The following is a 15,666-nucleotide window of genomic DNA, read 5'->3' on the forward strand; positions in this document are numbered from 1 at the left end:
GACCCCAAAAAGAATAATAGGAATGCAACATTAGATTCATGCACAAAGATAATTCATTTATAAAGAGAGAGGGGTGTCAAATCCAGACACGAGGGTAAAGGCCTGTTTAAAGTTTTAGGCTTGGAGTTTAACATTTTTAAGAGTTGGTATGGTACTAAATTTTAAACCAGAGGTCAGTTGTTCAATTATTGACATTGTGCTACGATGATAAAGTACGTAGATCTGGAGTTCTCAGTAAATGATGGTTCTCCCAAGTGATACTGGGCACTGATTTAGATTGAGAAAGGCAGAGTCAGACAGAAAGGGAGAGCATGTGTATTAGAACATAGAACATAGAAAGATACAGCGCAGTACAGGCCCTTCGGCCCTCAATGTTGCGCCGACCGAATCCTACCTAACCTACACTAGCCCAATAACTTCCAAATGCCTATCCAATGCCCACTTAAATGACCATAAAGAGGGAGAGTTCACCACTGCTACTGGCAGGGCATTCCATTGTACAGTTCTTGCTTACAAATCCATTGTGCTGCTCAAAAGCAGCTGCTGAAATACAATTCGGTATGAATTCTGGAGTCTTGTTCCACTGTCTTTTTTCAAGTTCGACGATCTGCAGGTGACTTTCATCTGCAACTTACAAAAAGGAGACATAGATCCAAATGTCAGTTTGGATTTATCCTCATTTACTGATGGATTTATGAACTTTGCTTGACCAGGTCAGGTGATGAAAGCAGCCATTGTAGGTCAGTTTTTGCACATTTTAAAAGCCATGTTGAGCGCATGATAGGTCTCAGGTATGGCAATCAGAAGAACGAGGCTGAATACTGATAATACATTTTTACTATAATGGTGACAGTTTAGAGCTCATTGAGGATGGAGATGTTTGTGCAGCTTACTCTTCTTATTAGTTGATTTGATTGTCCACCACCATTCACTAATACATGTGGCAAGAATGCAAAGCTTTGATCTAATTTGTTGGTTAGGGATCATTAAGCTCTGTTTGTTACAAGTTACTTCCTCCTGTTTAGCAATGAAATAGTCCTTTGTTGTAGCATCTCCAGTAAACACCTCATTTTAGGTGCACCTATTGCTTCTGGAGTGACTTCCTGCACTCGGTCCCATGGCTTAGTGGTAATGGTAGAGGTCTATAAGATTAGATAGTGGTTGAATACAGTTCAGTTATTGCTGATGTCCTACAGTACCTCAGGGATGAACAGCTTGAAGCTGAATCTATCCCCTTTACTACAGTGGTCGTGGTACAAAACACATTGGAAGTCATCGTCAGTGAGAAGATGTCTCCACAATGACTGTGCAGTGACCATTCCTATCTACGGTGTCCTGGACAGGTATATCCACAATAGGTAAGGTGGTCAAGATAAGGTTCCATAACTCTTGTTCGTTCCCTCACCATTTGCACCATGCCCAGGCAAGCAGTAAGAACTTAGCCAGTTCAGTTAGTATTATTGACCCACTCTAGGTAAAAGACTTCAGTGTCCATCACCAAGCTTACATTCTGTGCCTTTGTTCCCCTCATCTAATGTTTCTTCCAAATGCAGGAAATTTTCATGGTTATATTTAGTTTGATACCATGAGACTTCAAAGAGTCCAGGGTCAATATTGAGATCTCTCAGAACAAATCCCTCCTGACTAGTGACCAAATTGGCACAACCTCTGGTGGGTCTGTCCTATCAGCCTAGCCCTCCCTAGGTTTAGAACATGTCCTCATAAATTTCACAGCCATCAAATTAATACAAAAATTCAGTATTTTAATCATTTATAGTAATACACAGCTGAATCTTCCTGACACAAAAGTATACTGAACTTAAGTGAAGTTAACTGTTAAATGTTCATGCTGACTGCAACATCCATACTGAGAGCTGGGATGACTACCATGAACCGGTTTCCATAGGGCATTTTTAATTCCGAGCCTACCCAAAGCTGCATGGTGCTCGATGATACAGTCCTCAAAGGGAACTTCACAGAAGTTAAATCAGAATCTGCTCTGAAATGGTGTCAAAATGAATGGAGGCCTGTGATTTTTCTGATTTGTTCAAATGTGAGCCAGAATGTTAATGACCAAGGTGCCTGAAACAGAAATTAAAATCTAGTTAATGCAAAAACCACAAAAGCTGTAGAAGGGTATATTTTTAAATGATACAGAAACATTTACCATCCTTGCCCAGGTCGGCAGAAATCCTTTATACAATGACATCAATCCTTCTTTCTTTACTGTCTGCATCAGGCAATCCATTGTGGAGGTGTATAATAAACCCCTAGTAGCAAAAATGAACAAATATGGAACTCTTGGAATCAATGAAATAAAAATAATTTTTTAAAGCTTTCTATACAATGCTTTTTAGATCCTTACTGCCTCTTGACGGTACAGACTTGATGGTCTGTAGGGTCTCTTCTATATTGTGTGATTCTATGATTTATAGTGATGTGCAATGAGGCATAAACCAATTGAAAGTAAATGCAAAAAAACAATGATTTTATTTAACAGAACATTAAATGGCTACAGAGTTGATGACAAAAAGTTCAACTTTAAAGAAGATGCTTCAACAGGACATAAAGATCTTGTTTTTTCAGAATTTGCCAACTCTGAATAAACCTTGGTCCAGATATTGCCACATTCAAATACTTGACTGGAGTTGCATGTTGGAACCATGTAGAATTCCTGACACAGCTGTGGAAATTGCCCAGAAAATTCAGGAATCCGAATGTCAAGTTACTTGCAATCGCCCAAAACGATCCATTTATGGAAAAGAATTCAAAAGATTCTACTTCAATTAAGCTAAACGTTTTTAATCCTCTGATCCTTCCTGGTTAACTGATTCAAGCCTTTGCCACCTCTTCCCAATTCAAACAACAGTTGCCCCAAACCCTTACATCTCCTACCACACCCCCAACTCCCTGTAGACCAGGTATCCCCACTGCGTGCAGGACACCATACTGGGATTGGAATTCTAGTAAGACACGCATTGAAGGACACTCTTACCCCAATACAAATGTATCTTACTTGCCTTCCTTGTTTATCTCTTGTCTGATTCATGATTCTGGTTTTAATGACATCAGCAGGGGTTCCCATGGTGGCAGCAACAAATCCTGAACAAATGCTGAGCAAAAGTTTTAAAAAGGTATATCAAATCTGTTAATTTGTAAGAAACAACATATTTTCAGTATAGCTTGAACTAAAAATGATTATTGCATTGTACCATTTTTCATTGTTATGGCATTATACTTTAAGCGTTCCAATTGGTTTTGGTTTCTCTTGGTGATGAGTTGCAGTGGCCAAAGGGTGAGAATGAGTGATTTTACTCCCTGGTATCAGCCTACACCTACTCTGAATTAGCTCAAGGATAGCTTCTGATCGCAGTGCATTCCAACTGTAGCAGCTTCTGCAGTAGCTTGTCACATCTCTGTGTCATTGCTGTTTTGATCGGGAACTTACTGGAATAGAATACGGGTATCTGAACCTTGAACTAATCAGTGTGTGTGTTAGTACATATCATGTACAATGGTATTCCACTGCTGATTTTTTTTAACCATCCTGATGTTTACTGGCAATGTGCATGTATTAAGGTAGAGGAGAGGCAGCAAGGCAATTTTTTAATAGTCTTTCAGGTCAACATATGCCTAGTTACCTTTTAGAACATAGAACATAGAAAAATACAACGCAGTACAGGCCCTTCGGCCCTCGATGTTGCGCCGACCAAATCCTACCTAACCTACACTAGCCCAATAACCTCCATATGCTTATCTAATGCCCGCTTAAATGACCATAAAGAGGGAGAGTCCACCACTGCTACTGGCAGGGCATTCCATGAACTCACAACCCGCTGAGTAAAGAATCTATCCCTAACATCTGTCCTATACCTACCACCCCTTAATTTAAAGCTGTGTCCCCTAGTAACAGCTGACTCCATTAGCGGAAAAAGGTTCTCACTGTCAACCCTATCTGAACCCCTAATCATCTTGTACACCTCTATCAAATCTCCCCAAACCTTCTTTTCTCCAATGAGAACAGCCCCAAGTGCCTCAGCCTTTCCTCATACGATCTTCCTACCATGCCAGGCAACATCCTGGTAAACCTCCTCTGCACTCGTTCCAATGCCTCCACGTCCTTCCTATAGTATGGCGACCAAAACTGCACACAATACTCCAGATGAGGCCGCACCAGAGTCTTATACAACTGCAACATGACCTCAAGACTCCGGAACTCAATTCCTCTACCAATAAAGAGGTACGCCATATGCCTTCTTCACAGCACTATTTATCTGGGTGGCAACTTTCAGAGATCTGTGTACATGGACACCAAGATCCCTCTGCTCATCCACACTACCAAGTAGCCTACCATTAGCCCAGTAATCTATCTTCTTGTTACTCCCACCAAAGTGAATGACTTCACACTTAGCTACATTGAACTCCATTTGCCACCTTTCTGCCCAGCTCTGCAACTTATCTATATCCCGCTGTAACCTGCCACATCCTTCTTCTCTGTCCACAACTCCACAGACTTTTGTGTCATCCGCAAACTTGCTCACCCAGCATTCAAGCCCCTCCTCTAGGTCATTTATAAAAATGACAAACAGCAATGGTCCCAAAACAGATCCTTGTGGAACACCGCTAGTAACTGCACTCCAAGATGAACCTATACCATCAACTACTACCCTTTGTCTCCTTCCAGCCAGCCAATTCCTAATCCAAACCTCTAATGCACCCTCAATGCCATACCTCCGTAGTTTTTGCATTAGCCTACCATGGGGTACCTTATCGAACGCCTTGCTAAAATCCATATACACCACATCTATTGCTTTACCCTCGTCCACTTCCTTGGTCACCTTCTCAAAGAACTCAATAAGGTTTGTGAGGCACGACCTGCCCTTCACAAAACCATGCTGACTATCCTTGATCACATTATTCCTATCCAGATGTTCATAAATCCTATCTCTTACAATTCTCTCTAAGACTTTGCCCACAACAGAAGTGAGACTCACTGGCCTATAGTTACTTGGGCTATCCCTACTCCCCTTCTTGAACAAGGGGACCACATTCGCTATCCTCCAGTCTTCTGGCACTACTCCCGTAGACAACGACGACATAAAAATCAAGGCCAATGGCTCCGCTATCTCCTCCCTAGCTTCCCAGAGGATCCTAGGATAAATGCCATCAGGCCCAGGGGACTTATCTATTTTCATCCTTTCCAGTATTCCCCAGACCTCTTCCCTACATACCTCAAGGCCATCCATTCTAATCACTTGTGACTCAATATTCACATCAGCAACAGTGTCCTGTTCCTGAGTGAATACTGACGAAAAGTACTGATTTAGTGTCTCTCCAATCTCCTCCGCCTCCATGCACAACTTCCCACTACTATCCTTGACTGGACCGATACCTACCCTAGTCATCCTTTTATTCCTGACATACCTATAGAAAGCCTTTGGGTTTTCCCTAATCCTACCAACTAAGGACTTTTCATGTCCCCTTCTCACTGCTCTTAGTTCTCTCTTTAGATCCTTCCTGGCTACCTTATAACTCTCAATCGCCCCAACTGAACCTTCACGCCTCATCTTTACATAGGCCGCCCTCTTCCCTTTCACAAGGGATTCCAATTCCTTATTAAACCACGGCTCCCTCACAAGACCCTTTACTCCCTGCCTGACTGGTACGTACTTATCAAGGACACCCAATAGCTGTTCCTTGAACAATCTCCACATATCATTTGTGTTCTTCCCTTGAAGCCTATTTTTCCAACCCACGCATCCTAAGTCATGCCTCACCGCATCAATTTCCCTGCCCCCAGCTATAACTCTTGCCCTGCAGAGTTATAACACTTATCCCTCTCCATCACTAGAGTAAAAGTCACCGAGTTGTGGTCACTGTCCCCGAAGTGCTCACCTACCTCCAAGTCTAACACCTGGCCTGGTTCATTATCTAGAACCAAATCCAGTATAGCCTCACCTCTTGTTGGCCTGTCTACATATTGTGTCAGGAAACCCTCCTGCACACATTGGACAAACACCGACCCATCTAACGAACTCGAGCTATAGCTTTCCCAATCAATATCTGGGAAGTTAAAGTCCCCCATAACAACCACCCTGCTACTTTCACTCTTCTCCTGAATCATCCTCGCAATACTTTCCTCTACTTCTCTCGGAATATTAGGAGGCCTGTAGAAAACTCCTAACAGGGTGACCTCACCTTTCCTATTTCTAACCTCAGCCCAAACTACCTCACATGGCAAGTCTTCCTCCATCGTCCTTTCCACCGCTGTAATACTATCCTTGACAAGCAATGCCACACCTCCCCCTCTTTTACCCCCATCTCTGACACTGCTAAAACATTTAAACCCTGGAACCTGCAACAGACATTCCTGTCCCTGTTCTACCCACGTCTCTGTAATGGCCACAACATCGAAGTCCCAGGTACCAACCCACGCTGCAAGTTCACCTACCTTATTTCTTATACTTCTGGCATTGAAGTATACACGCTTCAAGCCACCTTCCTGTTTACAGGCACCCTCCCTCGAGATCGATGCCTTGTTCCTAACCTCCCTACACTCAAGGTCCTGTCCCTAAAGCTAGTCCAGGTTCCCATGCCCCTGCAGAGTTAGTTTAAACCCTCCCAAAGAGCACTAGCAAACCTCCCCCCAAGGATACTGGTGCCCCTCAGGTTCAGGTGTAGACCATCCTGTTTATAGAGGTCCTACCTTCCCCAGAAAGAACCCCAGTTGTCCAGAAACCGGAATCCCTCCCTCCTGCACCATCCCTGTAGCCACGCATTTAACTGTTCTCTCTCCCTATTCCTCGACTCTCTATCACGTGGCACGGGTAACAAACCAGAGACGACAACTCTGTTCGTTCTAGCTCTGAGCTTCCAACCTAGCTCCCTGAAAGCCTGCCTAATATCCTCACCCCTCTTCCTACCTATGTCGTTGGTTCCAACGTGGACCACGATCTGGGGCTGCTCCCCCTCCCCCTTAAGGAGCCGGAAAACACGATCAGAGACATCACGTACCCTTGCACCTGGGAGGCAACATACCAATCGTGAGTCTCTGTCGCCCCCGCAAAACCGCCTATCTGTGCCCCTCACTATTGAGTCCCCAATAACTATCGCTCTACCTTTCTCCACCCTTCCCTTCTGAGCAACAGGGACAGGCTCCGTGCCAGAGGCCTGAACCTCGTTGCTTACCCCTGGTAAGTCATCCCCCCCACAAGTATCTAAAACGGTATACTTGTTCTTGAGGGGAATGACCGCAGGGGGTCCCTGCACTGGCTGCTTCCTCCCACTCCCCCTCACTGTCACCCATCTCTCTATAACTTTCGGAGTAACTACTTCCCTAAAGCTCTGATCTATGACCACCTCTGCCTCCCGAATGATCCGCAGTTCATCCAACTCCCTAACACGGTCTTGGAGGAGCTGGAGATGGGTGCACTTCTTGCAAGTGTAATCAGCAGGGACGCTAATGGCTTCCCTCATCTCATACATGTTGCAAGAGGAACATTGCACTGCCTTCGCTGCCATCCCTCTAAAAGGTAAACTTTAAAAAACTAGATCTAAAGAAACAAACAAGTAAAATGCAGCACTTACCTGCTTACCACAACGGGTCTTATTATTAGGTTAGAGGAGGAGGGTGGGTGGGAGGCTCTACCCCTGTAGTGCCTCGGGTTCTTCGCCTGCGCGCTTATATAAGAAAGAAAAAACCTTCCCAGGTAAGCTAGCGCAACACCAGCTTCCGGGTCCGCTAGGCGCTGAAAAAAACTTTAAATTTTAGCCGTTAAAAAACAAAAACTGGACTATACCCGCAACTTATAAAAAACACCACCAGACAGCCGTTACCTGCTCCGCCGAGAGAGTGTTGTAATGGTGTCTATTGTGGGCTGAGTTGAGGGTTAAAATGTAGAGTTTTCATTTCAGTTTAAGGTGAATTAAAGGCTCTTTGCTTTTAACATGCTTTATTCTGCCTCTGTGTACTTACCAACGTTTGAAGATTTGACATGGCTTAGAGGCTTCTAAAAACAAGACATTCCTGAGGTTGTTATGGAGAAAACTGTCCAGAGTTGAGCTGAGCTCCAAACTAAAACTTGTGGGCTTGGTTTTAAAACATAAGTACATTGCTTAAGCACAACAAACTGGATGCAAAGAATTCAGTTTTCTCTGTTTAGAGAGAGAAGAAGGGAGATCTGGAGAATTGGGCAGGGCCACGCAGATCTGTAAAAGTTTAGTTATAGGCTAGACATCGAGGGAGTGTCTATGTGCACCTGGTGGACTGTGACGTGTTAATGTCAGCTATGCCTGTACTCAGACAAGGAGGTCATATTGATAAGGTTATACCATAGACTTGAGGTGTAGTATATGCAGCCAGATCCAGAGTGAAAAGGAAATGCTTTACTGAGTATGAATATGTTTAAAAGCCTATTGGTGTGAAACCACAGTAAAAATGATAATACTGCATTAATTCTGTTGTGATGAGGTTTACACGGAAATTCATATTGTTTAGAATCATTATCTTATTTATTCAGTGTAACTATTTACTCATTACTGCTTGTAATTTAAGTTGTTCACATAAAAAATGATTTTGTTGGTGTCTCAATTTAACATTGGAGTCCTGTCATTTATTTTCTTACCTTCACATTATTCCTTCACACACTATCTTCTTTAAATAATTATGACCTATACAGCCAGATCTTAACAAATATTTGACTTGTCCATTATTTTCATAATTGATATGATATGCTTTTAAATCATTAGTGGATATTATATTTCACCTAAGAGATTTATGAAATATGCTAATTTCCTACTTGTTTGGCTGAAACCCCTCTCGTGGTATGGAAGGTTAGGTTTGTAAAGCCTGAATTTCACAGATCATGAAAACAAAAGGTTTGATAAGAATCCAGATTTGTTGTGTTAATTATTAAGAGGGAAACAAAAGCATTGTAAGTAGGCAGTGGCACAAATGACCTTGGATTCCTGTGTTGTATAAAGAACACAGCTGCTGCACATGTTACTTTGCTTTGCAGTTGAACTTGCATCTAATCACTGAACAACAGTCACCCTCTCTCAGCAGAGCTGATGGATAGCTTTTACATAGCGAATGCATTTACTCTGAATTGGAAGCTAATTTATCTAGCTTCATTTCTGATTATCCTTACAGAAGAGACTCCTTGCAAAATGGCAGCAATACAGGACACATATAACCTTAGACTTAGCTGTTTTTTACTATTGAAAAACAGTCACTGTTGAGTTTATTCAGATTATTTCATTCCAGATCAGGAACATTTTAAGACTTTGTGTTACAAGTGGGATTTGCAAAACAAAAGGGTCCTAATTTGTAAACTATTAACACTCTGCATCACCTTTTACATTCTGGTTGCTATCAAGTAAGAAAATCAAAGACCAATTTCTTGTTCAGCAAATGCAAGTATTGTAATGAAAATTTTGCAGTATGACTGGTCAGAGTTTAACACTTCTCCATTGACTAAATATCTTTCACAAACTTTAAAGTCAATTCTTTTGATTCTTTCTTTCAAGGGCTCATTGCTCAGATTTTTCTCATTACTGTTCTGATGGTGGCTAATGCAATAAATCCTTGTGAACTTTCTCAAAAAGAAAATCACAAGTTAGTTTTAGAATTAGGATGACAACTTAACTGAACAACAATTTTAAATTTGAGAGGACTGTCTTTGTACTGGGAAAGATGAATATATTTCTCAACACTGCTGTCAGAGGGAAATCTGGCCATTGCTAACTCTGACAAACGAAAGAGTTGTATTAACATAGCCAGCAGGAAACACACTGGTAGCTGCAGCAGCAAATGAGCTCAGTGGGGACAGAGGAAATGTGAAAGAAACAGTAACACCATAAGGGGAAGAAACAGTCTTTGACTTGGTTGAAAGGATTCCAAATCCATCCCATCCCTACAACACTACAGCAATGGAAATGGCAACAAAGGTCTTTCTAGAAAAATAAAAAGACCTGAGAGCATGACCAAGATACAGAACTAGAAAAATATACAGAGCCAAATTAAACATACAAGTTATCTAATAATCATTTGACATGAAATGGGCTGCAATTTAAAAATGACAATTTTAGAATTTCTTTGCAGTACAGAACCATAAAGAGAAAAAAAGTCTGCACGGTGGCACAGTGGTTAGCACTGCTGCCTCACAGCGCCTGTAGACCCGGGTTCAATTCCCGACTCAGGCGACTGACTGTGTGGAGTTTGCACGTTCTCCCCGTGTCTGCGTGGGTTTCCTCCGGGTGCTCCGGTTTCCTCCCACAGTCCAAAGATGTGCGGGTCAGGCGAATTGGCCAAGCTAAATTGCCCGTAGTGTTAGGTAAGGGGTAAATGTAGGGGTAAGGGTGGGTTGCGCTTCGGCGGGTCGGTGTGGACTTGTTGGGCCGAAGGGCCTGTTTCCACACTGTAAGTCTAATCTAAAAAAAAAAAAAAAATTAAGCCCTTGAAAGGAACAATCAAAACAATTTGTGAGATCTGTCAAATAACTTGATTTAAGAAACAATAGAGCACCCAAAATTAGATTTAGAATTCTGATGAAAGGTTGTAGACCATAAATGTTAATTCAGTTTCTCTTGTCACAAATATTTAACCTGCTGAGTGTTTCCAGTACTTCCTATTGTTATTTCAGATATCCAGCATTCTCAATACCCTGCTTCTGTAAATGTTTTCCATTTGAGTCTTATGTAATAAGAAATAGCATGAATTAAACAATTTCTTGCACCTAATAAAATGGTAAAACGTTAATGGAAAATTGGTAGAATGGAAAAAAAATTACATGTCAAATTGAAGAGATTTGGCTTGAGGATTTTCACAAGATATAGTATTTTCTTTTTCCAGGTATCAATCAGACATGAGCAGTCATAAATAAAACATGTCCAGTCACTACAATACTTTTAGGAAATATTTACAGTACTGCAGTCATAGCTCAAGTTGTTTGCAAGAAATACTTATATATAAACATAGTTGAATGAGATTTTTAGGAAAAAAAATTGGTACCTTGATAAGCCATGGCATAAGCTGTTGTCTTTCAGACTTGTGTGTCGTAGTAAGAAGTGTTTCACTGTATCATACGTTGTTAGATCTAAGCACAAAATCATCAATAAAAGGGGTTAGGAAATTTAAAATGCAAAAGGAATGCAAAAAACTATAGGGGATAGAGGAATGTATAATATGATCAAGGCAGTGTACTTCTGTGTGGAAGATAATCCTGTATTTATTGTTTAATGACATCATCTTGATGAATAAGTACAGGGCATTTACCAAACTGATTCCATCTGATACAGATAGGAGGTAGCAACGTCATAAATATCCAGTTTCATTTCAAATTTGCATGTGTTGCTAAAAACAAATGATGAAAGATTGATGGATCAGAATCAGAATCCCTACAGTGTGGGAACAGGCCCTTCGGCCCAACAAGTCCACAGTGACACAGGTCCATTCCCCTACTCTATATTTACCTCTGACTAATGCACCTAACCTACATATCCCTGAACACTATGGGCAATTTAGCATGGCCAATTCACCTAAGCTGCACATCTTTGGACTGTGGGAGGAAACCGGAGCACCCAGAGGAAACCCACGCAGTCACGGGGAGAATGTGCAAACTCCACACAGTCAGTTGCCCAAGGCTGGAATTGAACCCGGGTTTCTGGTGCTGTGAAGCAGCAGTACTAATCACTGAACGACTGGAAGATCGTTCTCTCTTTTGAAATATAATGTACTTCTATATTTCCACTTCTGGTATTTTTTCCTCAAGTCCTGATGTGAAGCTGATGATATTTCATGACCGGATACAGTTCCACTGTAATCAAGCTATCAACCTTACATATAAGCTTAATTTGTAAATATTACAGGTTAGTCTACAGTGGTTAGATGCCTGATCGTTGCCCTTGCCCAATGCTTGTACGTATGTACTTTGCAATAGGAGTCACTTCAGTCACTCAAAATTGGTAAAAGGTAGGAGGTATTTGCTCCATCTTTGACTTTTTCCAATTTTGATGAGAGCTCAATAACCGGAGACATAAACTCAGTTCCTCTCTGATAAACTGTCTGACATACTGAGTATTTCCACTATTTTCTATCATTTCAGAATTTCAGCATCCACGTTATTTTGCTTTTATATTAGCCTTACTAGGTTGTTCCATTTTAAAAGACTTGTAAAATAATCAAACGGTTTCTGTAGCATGCAATTTAATCCAATTTATCAAGAAACATATGTTTGTGTTTGATGAAAATGTTTTGCATCAGCACAGAAACCTGTGGATTTTGCACAAAATCACCACTTAAAATGATTCAACATTAATCCATCATGTTTAAGTAGAATTTTAGCAATTCATTCACGTGATAGGAGCAACGCCGACAAGCCCTGTATTTGTTGTTCATTTGAGAAGGTGGTAGTGATTCACATTCTTTTTTTTTAAAAGATATTTTTATTAGAAATTTAATATTTTGACAGATTTACAAAAATAAACAGAACTTTCAAGCACAAACATTAATATAAAAATAGATCTTAAATATATAATCATCACAATTCAAAGGAATGATACTAAAGAAGAAAGAAAAACAATGAAACTCAGTTAACTACTAATCCACAATTATCCAGAGTGTATAGTTGAGTCACTTACATCCTTCAAACAAGAAAAAATGTTCTCTAATACACTCAAAACAGTATAATAAAAAGGAAACTATTTCCAAACAATAAGAACAAAAAAAATAAAACATGTTTGAATGGAGATCCTCCCCCTTATTCTCAGGGGGCCTTACTTCCTTTCTAAAGGTCCACCATATCCTCTCCCAAACAGTGTCCCACCCTTGACCCGGGCGCTCCTTAATAGGATTTAGATATAATACCGAGCTAGAGTTAACAGTGAGCGCCCCACCCCCACCCCTCCCCACCCATACCTGAGTATATCTGATAGCATCAATGCCATGTACAAACACACATAACTATAAAATTACAACTCCAACAAATTACAGTTAAGTATAATAACATAAAATAGCAAGGGAAGACAACCCTGTTCCCAGAAGCAAAAGTAAAGTAGAGTAAAGTATCCATTTCTCCCCACGGAGTGTGGAAGAGGCAAGCCAACATAAATTGTCTCTTACGATTTATTTAAACGAGTCTAAAAGTTCCTTAGCCTCTTCTGGTGATCTAAAATTATACTCGGATCCTTCGTGGTTAAAGCATAACGTCGCTGGGTAGCGTAAGGTGTATTGAATATTTAAGTTCCTTAGACATTTCTTCACCTCATCAAACGCCTTCCTCCTTCGTGCCAAAGCCGGGGAGAAGTCCTGAAATAACATAATCTTGGATCCTTCATGAATCATAGCTTTAGGATCCTTTCCAAGCTTTCTGGAGGCGTCCAGGAGTATCTGCCTCTCCCTATAACTCTGCAGCCGGAACAGGACCGGGCGTGGGCGCTGGTTTGGGCCAGATCCGCGTACTGCGACCCGGTAGGCCCACTCCACCCTTACCCGGTCAGTTTCAGCCCCCAGGTTTAAAAGCTGGGGCAGCCATCGCTCCAGAAATGCTGCTAACTGTCCCTTCTCTTCTTGTTCAGGGAGGCCCAGAAGACGGATATTCTTTCTCCGATTTCTATTATCCAGGTCATCCATGTAGATTTCAAAGGCCCGGACTCTCTGCTCCAGAGCTCGCACCTGTTCTGCAGCTGTTTGAGCTGCAGCCTCGGAGGTCGTGGCCTTTAGCTCCGCCCCCTTCACTCGGCCCTGTAATTCCTCGAGAGCCTGGCTGTACTTTTGTAGCTTTTCTTCGAATGAGTTCCATCTCTGTCTGGATTCTGCGATGAAATTGACGAGTGTCGTTTCCAGCCTGGCAATCATCTCTTCAAGGCCTGTTTTTACATCAGCTGCAGCCGGAGGAGGAGAGGAGGGTGGGGGAGGGGTCTTTGTTTTCTGAGAGCTGCGGGATCCCTTTGGTTTACTCATTATCCACTTAATATTAAACTGCTTAAATATAATAGTGAACAGCTAATTAAGGTTAGAAAATTTTTTTGGGTGGTTTGGTAAGTGTGGTGGGGGTGAGTAACTCACTTTACCCAGGTTTTGGGAAGAGCACTGTAAACTCAGACTTGCTGAGTCGCCGCCATCTTGGATCTCCCGTGATTCACATTCTTGAAGTGTCAAAAATACACTTGCTGTTCAGAAGGCAGTTAAGATTTTGATTCAGCAACAACAAACGAACTGTGACTCACTTGAAGTCAGGATGGTGTATAGGTTGGAGGGGAATGCACAGATATGTTGTTCCCAGGGATTTGCTGCCCTTGTCAAACCCACTACCTTTGCCAAAGAAGAACAGATATCATCGAAGGAGACTTTCTGCCAGCCATCTTGTAAGTGGATAAAGCCCAATCAGGCGGGTTGCTTTGTTCTGAATGGTATTTCGCTATTTTGGTGTTGCAGCTGCAATCATGCATCACAATTCCAACTTCCGACATCCAGACTTCTTCTGGATGGCAGCAACTAGTTACCCATCAGAGAATTCTCAGAATGTGATTCTCTGATCTGCTGTTGAAGGCATAGTATGTATTTAGCTGGTCCTGTTAAAATTCCAGTAATGGTAATGGCCAGGACATTGATCTTGTAGGGCATCAGTGATGGTAATGCCATTGAATGTCCATCAGACTGGAGTGGGTGATACTCTCTTTTTGAAAATCATGATTGTCTGGCACTTGCCACACAATAGCCATGTCCTGAATGTTGCTCATAGCTTGCTTGAACAAAGGAAGTCTACTTCAATATCTGACAAGATGCAAAGGTTGCTGAATATTGCGTAATCATATTTTGATAATACATAAGATTTCTTGCCTGGTGTTTACATGTTCTAGCTTTATCCTTTCAGAATCAGCAGTATTGATTTTGAGAAATGTCATTAGATTTTGCAGAACTTACTATTATAAATATCTAATGTTTTTAACAAATAGCTCATTGATTTTTAGGGTTACCTCCCAGACTCACTAGTGCAGCTCTCTGTACATTTGGAACCCATCCAGCCCACAGACCTCGGATTCCACCTTCTGAAAGAATTTTCTTAAAAGCATGGAAGACGCCATGAACTCTGAAAACAAGATTATAAGTCAATGATGTCTGCATTATCATATACAACAGCATAACCAACAAACCCAAGATCTAGAATTAGCTGGTGAACTACTTCAAACTGAACAATTCTGATGTCCAAAAGTTCTCTTGTGCATATATGGCTTAAATATGATCTAATCCCTTCATTATGTTAAGAACTTCAATCTTTTCCTGCTCTTATTTTTCACAGCAAAGAACTTCAGTTTCCCAAACCTTTGCTGTTAATTAAGTGCATTTAAAATAGTTCAATTAACTTGTGGGCCTTGGTCTCGACCTTTCCCAGGTCTTGATAGCGAAAGATGAAGGGTCAAAACCTGGACATAGTTTGTAGATGCACCTAATCAGTGTTAGGCAGAAGACTACAATTAAATCAGGAAAAGCATTTCTTAATACACAAATTTATGCAAGATATTTCTTACTTAGATACACAGATTAGGTATGTAAGCATGTATATTCAATTTTTAAAAAAGGCATGGTTAGTTTTTGGCCTGTTCTCTTGAAAGTAAGTATTTGTCTAAGGCAACAATGTGTTTGCAGCATTGTTACAGCCCAAAAGG

At 41.3% G+C, this 15,666-nt stretch overlaps 1 protein-coding gene across 3 annotated transcripts in view; it reads right to left on the reverse strand.

Annotated features, from left to right (window-relative positions):
* Positions 1–1,742: 1,742 nt before the first annotated feature.
* slc25a27 (solute carrier family 25 member 27) overlaps positions 1,743–15,666 on the reverse strand; it is a 39,423-nt gene continuing 25,499 nt past the window's right edge. The window contains exons 6-10 of one of the 3 annotated variants that reach the window (XM_060821250.1): positions 14,977–15,089; positions 11,012–11,096; positions 3,021–3,113; positions 2,168–2,270; positions 1,743–2,082 (exon numbers count right to left, since the gene is read on the reverse strand). In XM_060821250.1, the coding sequence (XP_060677233.1) occupies positions 2,011–2,082; positions 2,168–2,270; positions 3,021–3,113; positions 11,012–11,096; positions 14,977–15,089 (466 nt within the window). In that variant the 3' untranslated portion in view covers positions 1,743–2,010. Of the gene's footprint in view, positions 2,083–2,167; positions 2,271–3,016; positions 3,114–9,445; positions 10,432–11,011; positions 11,097–14,976; positions 15,090–15,666 lie in introns of those variants that run through there. The other 2 variants (XM_060821251.1, XM_060821252.1) reach the window with 2 other exon arrangements.

The sequence above is a fragment of the Hemiscyllium ocellatum genome, chromosome 3 (genome assembly GCF_020745735.1).
Source record: "Hemiscyllium ocellatum isolate sHemOce1 chromosome 3, sHemOce1.pat.X.cur, whole genome shotgun sequence".
Classification (NCBI taxonomy): domain Eukaryota; kingdom Metazoa; phylum Chordata; class Chondrichthyes; order Orectolobiformes; family Hemiscylliidae; genus Hemiscyllium; species Hemiscyllium ocellatum.